This window comes from Tupaia chinensis, unplaced genomic scaffold, assembly GCF_000334495.1.
Source record: "Tupaia chinensis unplaced genomic scaffold, TupChi_1.0 Scaffold000387_1, whole genome shotgun sequence".
Classification (NCBI taxonomy): Eukaryota; Metazoa; Chordata; class Mammalia; order Scandentia; family Tupaiidae; genus Tupaia; species Tupaia belangeri.
Genome location: NW_006159889.1, coordinates 2,710,122 through 2,724,921, shown reverse-complemented (window position 1 = coordinate 2,724,921; position 14,800 = coordinate 2,710,122). Strand labels below are relative to the sequence as shown.

Sequence of the window (14,800 nt, the reverse complement as noted above, 5' to 3'; positions counted from 1 at the left end):
GCCGCGGCGCCGGCGCCGGGTACCGGCTCCGGACCCCTCCGCGCGGCCCGCGACAGCATCGAGCTCCGGCGCGGCGCCTGCGTGCGCACCACGGGCGAAGAGCTGTGCAACGGCCACGGCCTCTGGGTGAAGCTGACCAAGGTGCGCTCTGGCCTGCCCGGGGCCCTCAAAAGACCTCCGGGGCCAGGGAAGCCCCTGGCTGCTCCCCTGCCCTTCCCCATACTGAGCTGACATTGCGTTTGGTGCCCTTTGCCCTCAGCAAGACAGGGCAGACAGCTGGGCAGTTCCTGACATTTGTCCCCATCTGACGCGTCCCCGCAGGAGCAGCTGGCAGAGCACCTGGGCGACTGCGGACTGGATGAAGGCTGGCTGCTGGTGTGCCGCCCAGCGGAGGGCGGGGCCCGCCTCGTACCCATAGACACCCCGGCCCCCCTCCAGCGGCAGCAGCAGCTCTTCGGCGTGGACTATCGCCCGGTGCTCAGGTCCTGCGCCTGAAGGGGCGTGGCTTGTGGTCAGGCGGCCAGGCCCAGAGGGGTTGGAAATACTACTGGTACCGCCTGGTGGGGGTGAGATATTGGAGCACAGGAAGGGGCGGGACCTGAAGGCGGCTGGGGTGGGACTTCTGGAGGCGTCTAGATGAGTCCTGAAGAAGGCTCCGGGACTCCGAAGCGGAGTCCGCTGCCGCTGATGCTTCCCCATCCCACCCCGACTCTGTGCCTACAGATGGGAACAGGTAGTAGACCTGACATACTCGTATCGCCTCGGATCGAGGCCTCAGCCGGCAGAAGCTTACACGGAAGCTGTACAAAGGCTACTGTGAGTAAGCTGACTGAGACGGGGGGAGGAGGGGAGAAGATCCGGGTCTGGCCCAACCTAACTAGGGGCTTGGGGTTACTTAGCTATGTGCCCCCGACATGGACCTACGAGTGCGACGAGGACCTGATCCACTTCCTGTATGACCATCTGGGCAAGGAGGATGAGAACCTGGGTAGCGTGAAGCAGTATGTGGAGAGCATAGACGTTTCCTCCTTCACGGTGAGTGCTTGGTCTCCTCTTGCTTCAGGCAAGATGTAATCATGCCCCTCAAGGCTTGATCCAGAAACTCCCCCTGTAAGCCAGAGCCAAACCAAAATCTGCGTGGGCCACACTCATTCTAGCTCCCCATCTTGGAAGTCCTATAGGAACCCCTAGGCACCCTCATCCCATCCCCATGGTAGTTGCCCTTTTAGCACAAATGCATTCTGCTTTCTCTCCGATGCTCCCTGGCCCAGAGCACATGGCCACTGTAGAAGAGAGGGTAACCACTGACTCCCCTCTCCACCCCTCTCCAGGAGGAGTTCAATGTGTCCTGCTTGACAGACAGCAATGCAGACACCTACTGGGAGAGTGATGGGTCCCAGTGCCAGCACTGGGTACGGCTTACTATGAAGAAGGGCACCATTGTCAAGTGAGTAGGCCCTAGGCAGCGCCATGTGTGTGAGCCACTATGCCTCCAGGTGCCCAGAAACCCATGTGCACACTCTGACCCCTCAGGAAGCTGCTACTCACAGTGGATACCACGGATGACAACTTCATGCCTAAGCGGGTGGTGGTCTATGGGGGAGAAGGGGACAATCTGAAGAAGCTCAGTGACGTGAGCATTGACGAGTAAGCCAGCTGGCCCTGGGTGGGCAGTGGAGCATGATTGTAGCAATGAAGCGTGGCCCAGCTGGGAAGCCAAAGTTTGGGTGGCACACCAGCAGTCCTTGAAGGTCTGTGCCTCACACCCATCTCCTCAGGACCCTGATCGGGGATGTCTGTGTCCTGGAGGACATGACCGTCCACCTCCCAATCATCGAGATCCGCATCGTTGAGTGCCGAGGTGGGGCTTAAGGCTGTAAGGAGGGAAAGGGAGCCCCCACGTGTAGATAGGGGCAAACTGACAGTGAGTGTGGAGAGAAGGTATTGAATTAACATGAGATTGGAAGCTTTGGGGCCTGAGCCAAGTGGGAAGTGCCATAAAGCCACAGAGGTGGTCGGGCTCACCTGGAAGAGGAACTGAGGTGGGACTTTCAGGCATTCCAACCCTGTAGGGTGAATGAAAGAGCCAGAAAATAATGTAGGAATCAGAATCAAGTGAGAGAAGGGGCCCCCAAAGGCCCCAGCTCTCTAGGGTGAGAAAAGGCCAACCATTGAGCTATTCCAGAGGTGAGGGCCAAGGAGGCAGAGGTGCAGCAAATGACTCTGCTCTCTCACTCCTTCTCCTAGATGACGGGATTGATGTTCGCATTCGAGGGGTCAAGATCAAGTCATCCAGGCAGCGGGAGCTAGGGCTGAATGCAGACCTGTTCCAGCCAACCAGCCTGGTGCGATACCCACGCCTGGAGGGCACTGACCCAGAAGTCCTATACCGGAGAGCTGTCCTCCTGCAGAGGTGCTGTGGTCATGGACCTGCAGGCTTCTCCTTTGCCCCTAGCCTGAGCCTTTCTGTCTGTGTGGAGGAGATCCCCAAGGTCATAATGTGTTCTGCTTTATGGGTCAGAGCAGCCCCTAGACCCTACCTTCTGCCCTGCATGTTGGGGAGTTGACCATCTGACATCCACACCAGACCCCTTAGCTGCAGTTGTGTTTCCCTACCCACCTCAGATTCATCAAGATCCTAGACAGTGTCTTGCACCACCTGGTACCTGCCTGGGACCACACACTGGGCACCTTCAATGAGATTAAGGTGAGCCCAGTCCACCCAGTGTTGGCCTTGGCAGAGAGCTTCCCCCTCTCACTCATGTAGTTGTTCTTTAGCAGAGGATTCCTAAAACCTCCTCTAGGGCTGGACTTTGATTGGGCTTTGGGAACACAGGAGAAAGTCAGATACAAGTTGTCAAAATTTAGTGTTTAGGGATCAGCAGGTGGCATGGTGGTTAAGGTGCTAACCTCCCACATGGCCAACCAGAGTTCAAGTTCCAAAACCAGCAGCTTAAAACTCACATTGGGACATGTGTGTGCATGCGCAGAATCTCAAGAGAAGAAAAGAAAAGGGATTGCAATGTGGCCATTCCCCGCCCCCAGGGGGTGATTTCTCACTTTGCCTCTCTGTCTCTCTCTGGCAAGCACATGCTCCCTATGGCAAAAACCTAATAATAAAAAAAAAAAGTAGTGTTCATGGGGCTGTCCCCAGGTGAGCATGGAGTACACAAAGACTGGGGGAGAAGAGGTGACAGTACAGTCAGGGCAGTTTGCATGAAAGGTGCGTACCAGGAGTTACCAGCAGCTCAAGGTGACCTGAAGAAAATGAGCAGGTAGCTGTGATAAGACACCAGGATAAGGCTGGAAGGAGGTGGGCAGGAAACAGACTCGATAGCAGAGGGCGCGGTGGGCCAGGCTGCAAAGTTGCTGGTCACTGGAGCCATCGGGAGCTCGTAAGTAAGGCAGTGACTATGTTAGATTGTTTTAGAACACTTCCCTGGTGGCTGGACTCAGGAAGGAACTAGAGGCAAGGCCATGGGGCGGACTAACTTAGACAGGAATGGAGGGATTGAGTGGAAGCATAGAGGAAGGGCCTGGACAGAGGCTGACTGCCTGCTGGTCCTGCCATGGCCACCTTTCCTTACCAGCAAGTGAAGCAGTTCCTACTCCTGTCGCGCCAGCGGCCAGGCCTGGTGTCCCAGTGCCTGCGTGACTCAGAGAGCAGCAAGCCTAGCTTTATGCCACGCCTGTACATCAACCGGCGCCTTGCCATGGAGCACCGTGCCTGTCCGTCTCGGGACCCTGCCTGCAAGAACGCAGTCTTCACCCAGGTCTTCACCATTGTGGGCAGCACTGAGGGAGGGTCGATAAAGGGCTTAGGGCGCTGGACCAAGAGGGACCTGGGCAAGGTCCCTTTGGAAAAGAGTGGGGCCAAGTTTTGACAGACTTCTCTACAACTCTATAACTCCTCCCCTACCAGGTTTATGAAGGCCTCAAGCCCTCTGACAAGTATGAGAAGCCCCTGGACTACAGGTATGGCGTGAGAGTGAGGGATTCGCTCAGGGCACACATGTGCACACATACACCCACATGCTGCTCCAGGCATCCCCACCACTCCTGCTCTGTAGCCCATGTCCTGGCTGCTATCTGGGCTGGTGAATCATCCTGAGCCCTGGTGTCACCTGACAGATCTACCCCCGCTTACAGGTGGCCCATGCGTTACGACCAGTGGTGGGAGTGCAAATTCATTGCAGAAGGCATCATTGACCAAGGTAAGGCCCTGGGGAGGATGGAGGGGTCCTGCTTATTGCCCTGCTAGAGTAATAGAGACTTCTGCAGTCACCAGCCACCAAAGATAGGAACCTGTTTACTACCCTGTTATTGGGGGGCTGGGCTCTCGAATGCCCAGCTGAGGAAATCTGCCATTTCAGGGGGCGGTTTCCGGGACAGCCTGGCAGATATGTCAGAAGAACTGTGCCCTAGCTCAGCCGACACTCCTGTGCCTCTGCCCTTCTTTGTGCGCACAGCCAACCAGGTAATCCCCCATCTCCATCTCCCAAGTTGCTTCTGCTAGTCTGTCTCTGCAGAACCCCCAGGTGCCAGGCTGAACTAGAGAGGGGGCAGAGGAGGGACTGAGGTGCCTGGGGCAGACAGGGAGACAAGGAGCCATTGTGTATTTGGAGAGGTCATTCAGCCCCAGTAGATGTCCAGGGACACCTTTAAGGAGGAAGGTAAGGTCCATCCCATGCTGCGCTGACAGCTCTGTCTCTGGGACAGGGCAATGGCACTGGCGAGGCCCGGGATATGTATGTGCCCAATCCCTCCTGCCGAGACTTTGCCAAGTATGAGTGGATCGGACAGCTAATGGGGGCTGCCCTCCGGGGTAAGGAGTTCCTGGTGAGTAGCCTAATCCACCCCTTCTTCAGATCAACCCTGATCCCTGGAAGGAAGGGCCACCCACACCTGGGCAGCTCAGGGTGGGAAGGCCATCATGAGTGTTTGTCACACAGGTCCTGGCTCTGCCTGGTTTCGTGTGGAAGCAGCTGTCTGGTGAGGAGGTGAGCTGGAACAAGGATTTCCCAGCTGTGGACTCTGTGCTGGTGAGTAGGACCTGGAGCAGCGGTTCCTCTGCCCAGCCCCCGCAGGTTGGTGCTCCCCAAAGCTGTCCTGCACCTTTTTCTTTTACCATATACACGTTAGCTCTCCAATCCCATCTAACTCATGGCTTCAACTACTATCTGTACTCAGGTGACCCCTGGGCCAGCTGGTGGCATGGTGATTAAGACACTTGGGTTCCACATGGCCAGCTGCACAGTTCAAGTCCAAGACCAAGTGGCTTGAATAACACACCAGGCACATGTGTGTGCATGCCCAAAAATATCGCAGAAGGAGAAGTGGAGGAGAAGAGGTTGTGGGTGGAGGGTGCTTCCCCACTTGCCCTCTCTCCTTGTCTCTCTCTGGCAAGCACACATATCCTATAGCAAAAAGTTTTTTTAGAAAGTTGTGACTTCCGGCCCCAGCTTCACTCCCAAGCCTAGGGCAATATATGCATCTTCTTCCTGGACGTCTCTGAGTCTACTGCCCTCTAGGGCTCCCTGTCTCAGAATGACACTACCACCTACCCCTCCCCACGCCAGAACCCTCGCCTGGGAGTCACCCTTTACTCCTCCTTCTCTCTCACTCGCACATTCTGTCAAGACTGCTTGGGGACTCTCCACTTCCCATCTCTTTATTCCCTGGTTCAGGCTACCCCTCTCTCTAACCTAATCGCTTACTGCAAAAGCCAACATCCCTGGGCTGGCCCCTAGTCTGTCACGGCAGCCAGATCCCACATGATCAACCACGTTCAAGCCCTAGACCTGATGACTTGAGAAACATGCCAGGTGCATATGCACACCCAAAATCCCAAAGGGAAGGAGAAATGGAGGAGAAATAATTGTAGCATGACCGTTCTCCATGGAGGGTGCTTTCTTCTTTCTCCCTTTTCTCTCTTTTTGGCAAACACATGTGCCCTCTAGCCAAAAAAAATAGATAAATAAAAGCTGGTGTCCCTTTCTCTATTCTTATCTGATCTCCATGTAAACAGAATTGCACTCTCCTCATTGAAATCCTTTGATGGCTTCGCCAAGGGCTTATTGTAGAATGTAGCCTGTAAGGCCTTCCTGACCCCTGCGTCTCTAGTCCTTCAGTTCGCCTTAAGCTCGGGCTGAACAGATCCTTCAGGCCTTTTGCTCTTTCCAGCTTTCTTCAAGATGTCCTCTCCCCCGAGTTCGCTTACGTCCCAGCCAACTCCCAGCCATCATTAGAGTCTCAGCTTAAATGCCTTTCCTATAGCAATGGCCTCCAAGCCCTGGCCTCCAGGGCCGGCTAGGTGTTAGGATGCTTTCACTGCCCTTGTACTGACCCTCACACCCCATTGCCCATGTGGGGACTGCCTTGCCTGGCCGTCTCTTCTCCTTCCCTGTGAGCATCTTGAGGAAAGGCAGGGACTATCTCCACAATCAAAAGCTGACCTCCTGGGAACCAGCAGTTAGCGTAATGGCTATGTCGCTGGACTCCCACGTAGTCAACCGCGGTTCGCGTCCTGGACCCGGTGGCTTAAAACTCACGCCGGGCGCGTGTGCGTGCGTCCCAAAGATCCCGAGAGGAGAATGGGGGAGAAGGGATTGCGGCGTGACCATCCCCCCTGGGGGGTGATTTCTCGCTTTCTGTCTCTATGTCTCTCTCTGTCTGGCGAGCGCACGCGCCCTATAGTGAAAATCTCTCCAAAAAAAAAAAGCTGACCTCCTGCCTCTCTCCACCCCCCAGGTGAAGCTTCTGGAAGTGATGGAAGGAATGGACAGGGAAACATTTGAGTTCAAGTTTGGGAAGGAGCTAACATTCACCACTGTACTGAGCGACCAGCAGGTGGTGGAGCTGATCCCTGGCGGTGCAGGCATCGTGGTAGGCTATGAGGACCGTTCTCGTTTCATCCAGCTGGTGCAGAAGGCACGGCTAGAGGAGAGCAAGGAGCAGGTACTACCTAGAGGCCAGCAGAACAGAGAGCTTTGGACCCTCCTAAGCCCCAGCTCCTAGCAGCCAGAGCCCAGCCTGCTAGCTGCCAGTACCCAATCCCAAAAGCTCTGGCCCTCCCCCACTCGTCTGCTTCCAATACAAGGTGGGAGTTGTGTCCTCTTCCCCAGCCAGGTCTTCTCTGCCTTCCCCAGGTGGCAGCCATGCAGGCGGGTCTGCTGAAGGTGGTGCCTCAGGCTGTGCTGGACTTGCTGACCTGGCAAGAGTTGGAGAAGAAGGTGTGCGGAGACCCAGAAGTCACAGTGGATGCTCTGCGCAAGCTCAGTGAGTTCCGGATGGTGGGGAAGGGCAGGGCAGGGCAGCACCACATTGGGAGGGGCCTCCAGACTGGGCAGGGCAAGACCTAAGAATGAAGCCTCACCTTATTCCCACCAGCCCGGTTTGAGGACTTCGAGCCATCTGACACGCGGGTGCAATATTTCTGGGAGGCGCTGAACAACTTCACCAACGGTCAGTGGAAGAGGGCAGAGTGATGACGCCTGTGGAATGCAGAAGCAGGGTGGACATGGTGGAGCTCCCCGCCCTCAGAGCCATCCTGCTCATTTCCTTCTCCTCCAGAGGACCGGAGCCGCTTCCTGCGCTTCGTCACTGGCCGCAGCCGCCTACCAGCCCGGATCTACATCTACCCTGACAAACTGGGGTGAGTGGTGAGGGGCGGTGGGCAGGTGCCTGTGTGGCCAGCCAGTTCTCCGTGCCCCAACATGTGTCCCTCCATCTCTTCCTGATCTTTGGCCCCCGATGCCACCAGCTATGAGACCACAGACGCGCTGCCTGAATCTTCCACCTGTTCCAGCACCCTCTTCCTACCGCACTATGCCAGGTGGGTTTTTTCCTAGTCTCGAGCTTGAGGGGCATGAGTGACAGTCTCTGAAATGCAAAGACTGGAAGCAAATCACACTCCCTACCTCCTAGTGGCATATGGGCTTGACCAAGTCTCTCTGCCCCTCCTCTCCCTGCAGCGCCAAGGTGTGTGAAGAGAAGCTCCGCTACGCTGCGTACAACTGCGTGGCTATTGACACTGATATGAGTCCTTGGGAGGAATGAGGTGGTGCCAGGGTGCAGTCTTGGGTCTGCGGGAGACTGCCTGCACCTGTGCCAGACTCGTACCCTCACCCGGGCAAAACTGGTTTCTCTGCTCCGGTTTGGGCCTGCATCCCTGTCGTGAGCTGAAAAACCCAGCACGCCCTCGTCCTGCATGCAGTTGGACTGGGGGCAGTGGATTAACACCAGTGGCCCAGCCCTGCAGACCCACAAGCCCTACTCGTGCTGGGGCTTATTTCCAAGGCATTTAGCCTCTGTAAAAAAGAACCTTCCAGAAGCCCAGCACAAGCTGCCAGGCCTGAGCTACTTGAAGGGGGCCTTCTAGCTCCCCAACCTCATTGATTTTGCTTTGGTTTTCAGCTCCACCTTTTTTTCTTCTTCTTCTTTTTCTTTCCCTGGCTGGAGCCAGGGCTCAGAACTAAAAACTTCAGAGGATGGGAGAGGCCCCTCCACAGGAGGTAGGGGAGATGGTCATCCGCTTCGTCACTTGCTCCAGGATGACTGAGGGCTGAGTGGGGCCGAGCGGGGCTGAGCGGCGCTTTCCTCACACAGGTGTGAGCTCTGTCTTTCCTCCAACCCAGTCTCCACTGAAAATGTGCCACTGCCTTCCCTGGCTCAGAACCCACATCCACACCACATTAAGTCTTGACTACTCCCACCACCCCAAAAGCAGACCTTCTGCCTCACCTCCAGACTGACTTCCCATCTGCTGCTTCTGACCTAAGATTTTGCACAGGTTAAGGCCAGTATGTCTTCCTTGAAATCTTCAATAGCTCCCCTTTACTTAACTCTAAAATAAACCCTAGACTTTATTTTAGAATAAAATGAACGCCCCAGCTCTCATTCCTTGAGGGCTTCTGTGACACTCCATCAAAAGATCTTACACATGGAAAGGTGAATAAATAAATGAATTCATTTCTTCAGAATGTGTTTTGGGGGTGTGGGGGCGTTAAGGTCTGTGTTCACTGGGCTCTGCTGGACACAGGGAGTAAGCGGAGAAATTGCTCTGTCCTGAAAGCTGGAGCAGGCCGTTCAGGACTTCAGCACCATGCTGGGCCCCGAAGAGTTGTTTGTCCAGGGGAAGTGGTGGCGCTTCTCAGTGGCAAACATTCAGTATGGAGCTGAGCGGGGTGATAAGGGTCCCACTGCCCAGAAAAGGAGATACATAAGGGCTGGCCTGGCAATTTCTGGGATGGGTGTTCATTTGAAGGATGGCAATCCTTTCTGGAACCAGGTGGGCAGAAGGATTTGGCATCTTAGACAAGGAGGGCCCCTGGGGGTGACTTCTCACTTTCTCTCTCATTGTCTCTATCCATATCTCTCTCCAGCAAGTGCATTCACCTTGAGGCAAAAGGGGGGGGGCAGGTGGCATGGCAGTTAAGGGCGCTGGACTTCCACATGACCAGTTATGGTTCGAGTCCCAGACCTGGAGGCTTGCTTTCTCTCTCTCTCCCTTTCTCTGATAAAATGAAATAAATAAAGTTAAATAAAATAATTCTTTTAAAAGAAAAAGACAAGGAGGGGCAGCAGGTGGCATAGTGGTTACGTGACTAGACTGCAACATGGCTGACCACGGTTCAAGTCCCGGACCTGGTTGCTTGAAATGCATGCTGAGTAAGTGCGTGAGTGCCTAAGATCCCAGGAGGATAATAGAGGGGATAGCAGCAGGGCCATATGCCCAGAGGGTGATTTCTCACTCCTCACTGTCTCTGTCTCTTCCTCCCCAACAAGCTCACATGCCCTGTGGCAAAAACCTCTGAAAAAATAAATAAATAAAATCACACCAGGCGCATACATGTGTGCCCAAAATCCCAAGAGGAGAATGGAGAAGGGATTGCAGCGTGGCCATAGCCACCCCCCTGGGGGCAGATTTCTCACTTTCCTCTCACTGTATCTCTGTCTCTCTCTCTCTCTGGCAAGCTCATGCCCTATGACAAAAACCTGAAAAAAGACAAGGCAGCAGGGGTAGCAGACAAAGGGATTGTGGCATGGCCATGTGTGTGTGTGTTGGGGGGGAGGGATTTTTTGCTTTCTGTTTCTCACTTTCTGTCTCCAATGAGCACATGCACTCTGTGGTAAAAATCTTTTTTTAAAAGCGTGAAGAAACCTCGTACAGGACAGTTCTCTGACACTGGGCACCCTGACACAGCCCCACAGGGAGGGAGGGGGCCGCCTCAGAGTCAGGACAGTGTGCGGTCGCTAAGCGGCCAGCGCAGGGTCCCACCCGTCTCTTCCTCCTTTTGTCCTCTAGAGCGCGCCCTGACACTGCTCTGGCTGGGAAACTTTCCAGAGGACTCGCGCCCCAAAACACTGAGCCCAGCACCCCAGCTTAGCTCCGCGGGGGCCGTCCTGCCCCTGCCGGGTCTGTGCACCGGGTATGGTCCACAGGAGACACCTCTCTTCCCCTGGAATAGTCTTCTGGCCTTGGGAGCTGAAGGAGCAGGAACCCAGAGGCCGCACCCCAATTGGGGAGGCCCCCAATTGCGCGTCCCAGGGTCTGAGGCTCTTCAGGAAAGGACCTGGCTCCCTCCCGCAGAAACACTCCGTGTCTGTGACTGGTACTGGCCACATGAGTCTTTGGTCCCTGTCTTACTCATACTGTAGCTGGCTTTTCATTTCATCATTCGTTTCATTCAGTAAACAAACATGCGTGGAGCACCTATACGGGTCATTTTCCTAGATGCAGTGGGTAGAAGTCTAAAGCAGTGGTAATATTGCCCCCGTGGGGCTTGAACTCTGCTGAGTGAGACCTATATTAAACAATATTTAATAACATTTGTGTAAGAGCTACAAAGGAAAAGTAAGATACTGGTATTTTAGAGGATGAAACAGGATCATTCTAACCAGTGGGGCTCAATTATACACTAAATTTGAGGACAGACAGTGGGGTGGTGGTTAAGAGCACTAGACTCCCACACAGTGGACTGCAGTTTGAGTCCCAGAACTGGCTTTCTCACTTTCCTTCTCTCTCTCTCTCTCGCTCTCGCTCTTGCTCTCGCTCTCAAATTAAAGTTAAGTAGGGGACCAGCATTGGCACAATGACTATGTCACTGGACTCCCACGTAGTCGACCGTGGTTCGAGTTCCGGACCTGGTGGCTTAAACTCATGCCGGGCGCGTGTGCGTGCGTGCCCAAGATCCCGAGAGAATGGAGGAGAAGGGATTGCGGCGTGGCCGTCCCACCTTGGGGGTGATTTCTCGCTTTCTCTCTGTCTGTCTTTCTGGCAAGCGCATGTGACCTATAGCAAAACAAAAAAAAAAAAAAAAAAAAAAAGTTGTTGAATAAATAAAACTGTGGCCACAAAATCATACTTTCCAATTTAAAAATGGGAAAATCAGCCATCTGAAGAGTTACTTCACTTCTAATAAAGGGGAGAATCACTAAATTAATTACATCACTTATTTTTAAAATTGACCCTCTAATTTTTTTTTTTTGGAGAGGTTTTTGCTATAGGGCGCATGCACTCTCCAGAGAGACAGGGAGACAGAAAGCGAGAAATCACCCCCCAGGGGGGATGGCCACGCTGCAATACCTTCTCCTCCATTCTCCTCTCGGGATCTTGGGCACGCACGCACACGTGCCCAGCGTGAGTTTTAAGCCACTAGGTCCCGGACGTGAACCATGGTTGCCCATGTGGGAGTCCAGCGACATAGTCATTACGTCAACTGCTGGTCCCTTGACCCAGTATTCTTTAATATTTATTTATTTATCAGAGAGGTTTTTGCTATAGGGCGCATGCACTCTCCAGAGAGACAGGGAGACAGAAAGCGAGAAATCACCCCCCAGGGGGGATGGCCACGCCACAATCCCTTCTCCTCCATTCTCCTCTTGGGATCTTGGGCAGGCACGCACATGCGTCTGGCATGAATTTAAGCCACCGGGTCTGGGACTTGAACCATAGTCGACTACATGGGAGTCCAGCGACATAGCCATTACCCCAACCGCTGGTCCCATGACCCACCACTTTAGAACATTATTGTGCATATACTGACTTTTTTTTTTTTGGAGAGGTTTTTTGCTATAGGGCACATGCGCTTGCCAGCCAGACAGAGAGAAACAGAGAGACAGAAAGCAGGAAATCACCCCCCAGGGGGGATGGCCACGCCACAATCCCTTCTCCTCCATTCTCCTCTCGGGATCTTGGGCATGCACGCACACGCGCCTGGCGTGAGTTTAAGCCACCGGGTCCAGGGCTCGAACGGCAGTCGACTACGTGGGAGTCCAGCAACATAGCCATTACACTAACTGCTGGTCCCCAGATCCTGACTTTTAAAACCACCAATGATGGGGGCCAGCAGCAGCACGGTGGTTAAGGCACTGGACTCACACATGGCTTACCGTGGTTGGAGTCCTGGATTTAGCAGTTTGAAACTCATGTGGGGCACTTGTACATCCATGCCCAAAACCCCAAGAGGAGAATGGAGGAGAACGGGTTGTGGTGTGGCCATCCCCCTAGGGGTGATTTCTTACTTTCTCTCTTTCTGGTGAGCACATGCACACTATAGCGGAAATCTCTTTTTTTTTTTTTTGGAGAGATTTTCGCTATAGGGCGCATGTGCTCGCCAGACAGACAGAGACATAGAGACAGAAAGCGAGAAATCACCCCCCAGGGGGGCTGGTCATGCCGCAATCCCTTCTCCTCCATTCTCCTCTCGGGATCTTGGGCACACACGCACACGCGCCCGGCGTGAGTTTTAAGCCACCGGGTCCGGGACGCGAACCGCGGTTGACTACGTGGGAGTCCAGCGACATATCCATTACGCCAACTGCTGGTTCCCTACAAAAATATTTTTGAAAGAAAAAAAAAAATGATGAAAATTCTGTGTGCTTGAAAAGAAATTGAAATCCTGATTGATGAAATCTTTCCAAGCTCATTATATTAAACATGTGGCATCATTTGCTCGCTAATTTTTTGTGAATATATAGAGCAGTTACTGGGCTTATGTACAAAAAGAACACAAATAGTTTAAGACCTGCAATTGGTGCCAAAGGAGAGTCTCTTTTTTCACTTGTATCTTCCACTGAGCACTTTAAAAACAATAATTCCCTGCCCCACTGACAAGTCCACAGCCAAACAGAGTGGATGAATATTGTAGTATGGCCAGGAAATTCCCAAAGAGAGCTAGCTTGCAGGCCGTGGGAAGAGTATTTGTAAACCAAAGCCCAAATTTTGAAAGATTTCTTTTGTCTCCCACAGTTCAGAGAGTGTACTCTTCTTGAACTAGTTTCCCCAAACATTCAAACACACACAAATATCCCTTGGGGAAGAAATGAGAAATGATCACTGTGAACAGGAAACAAACGTTATAGGGACCAAGTCTGCATTTAATAAGCATTTATTAAATACTTCCTGTGTACTTAATTAATCACAATACATAATAAGCATGAGACTAGTCATGAGGGATAATAACATGGATTGACTTAGTGATAAGAAACTTTCAGGAGAAGAGAAGTCATTAGTGTTCTGGGCTCGCAGATCAGTTTTCCCACGGCCAACTGGGAGGTCAAAGGAAAATTTATGAGAAAATTTCTATTTATTCAACATTACTCACATAACATGTCCCAGGTTCTATGCTAAGTCCTGGGGAGAAAAGAGCAAATAAGATACAGCCCTGGGGCAGGCAGGTGGCATGGTGGTAAAGGGCACTGGAATCCCACATGGTTGACCATGGTTCGAGTCCTGGACCTGGCTACTTGCTTTCTCTCTCTCTCTCTCTCTCTCTCTCTCTCTCTCTCTCTCTCTCTCTCTCTCTCTCTCTCTCTCTCTCTCTCTCTCTCTCTAACTCTGTCCCTCTCTGGTCAAATTTAAAAAATAAAATTAAAGATAATAATTCTCAAAAAAAAAAAAAGATACAGCCCTGATCCTTAAAGCTCTTCTAGTGTAACAGAGAAGACATGAAAAAGGGTAACAGACTTTTATGGTAAGTACCGTAATGTATTAGAGGCTGTGGAAGGTAAGAGGAATGAATCCATAAGACAGCAGTCTATTTTCATATTAAACATTATTTGCTGGGCCAGTGGATGGCGTAGCAGTTATGTTACTGGACTTCCACATGGCCGACCACGGTTCGAGACCCAGACCCTATGGTTTGAAACTCAAACCAAGTGTGTGTGCATGCACATCCAAGATTCCAAGAGGAGAAAGAAGGGATTGCAGTATGGCTATCCCCTATGGGGGAAGGGGTGATTTCTCACTTTCCCTTTCAATGTCTCTATCTCTCTCCAGTGAGTGCATGCACCCTAGGTCAAAAATATATTAAAAAAAAAAGTTGCCTTTTTTAATCATATCGATATTTGTACCTATAGTACAAAAGTTATGGTGGTTAAAACTGCTGGTGCTGTGGCCAACAGATGGCGTGGTGGCTGGGGTGGCTAGATCCCACATGACAGACTGCACAGTTTGAGTCCTGGATCAGCAGCTTGAAAAAAATACCAGATATTTGTGTGTGCACGCCTAAAATCCTGAAAGGGGAATGGAGGAGAAGGAACTGTGGTGTGGCCGTTTCCCTAGGAGTAGTTTCTCACTTACCCCTCTCTCTCTCCCGTCTTGGGGGAGTGCATGTGCCCTTTAGAGCAGGTGGCATGGTGGTAGATGACGACCACAGTTCAAGTCCCTGATCTGGCCTCATTTTTTTGTTTGTTTGTTTGTTTGAAACCCTGTTTCTTTGAGGTTCTTTTTGTTTTAGCAGAACCTAAACTAAGCTGCTGCTGCTGCTGCTGCTGCTGCTTCTTCTTCTTTCTTCTT

General features: G+C 52.6%; 1 protein-coding gene across 1 annotated transcript in view; it reads left to right on the top strand.

Annotated features, from left to right (window-relative positions):
* HECTD3 (HECT domain E3 ubiquitin protein ligase 3) overlaps nucleotides 1-8,978 on the top strand; it is a gene marked incomplete in the record, with an annotated part of 9,589 nt that extends 611 nt beyond the window's left edge. Inside the window, 21 exon segments of the mRNA XM_014589886.2 lie at nucleotides 19-141; nucleotides 322-482; nucleotides 724-816; nucleotides 900-1,035; nucleotides 1,332-1,447; nucleotides 1,534-1,647; nucleotides 1,779-1,861; nucleotides 2,248-2,413; nucleotides 2,626-2,707; nucleotides 3,591-3,773; nucleotides 3,923-3,975; nucleotides 4,150-4,214; nucleotides 4,374-4,477; nucleotides 4,720-4,839; nucleotides 4,953-5,042; nucleotides 6,751-6,957; nucleotides 7,149-7,278; nucleotides 7,390-7,464; nucleotides 7,573-7,654; nucleotides 7,763-7,834; nucleotides 7,974-8,978. Coding sequence (XP_014445372.1) covers nucleotides 19-141; nucleotides 322-482; nucleotides 724-816; nucleotides 900-1,035; nucleotides 1,332-1,447; nucleotides 1,534-1,647; nucleotides 1,779-1,861; nucleotides 2,248-2,413; nucleotides 2,626-2,707; nucleotides 3,591-3,773; nucleotides 3,923-3,975; nucleotides 4,150-4,214; nucleotides 4,374-4,477; nucleotides 4,720-4,839; nucleotides 4,953-5,042; nucleotides 6,751-6,957; nucleotides 7,149-7,278; nucleotides 7,390-7,464; nucleotides 7,573-7,654; nucleotides 7,763-7,834; nucleotides 7,974-8,058 — 2,340 coding nt within the window.
* Nucleotides 8,979-14,800: the final 5,822 nt, after the last annotated feature.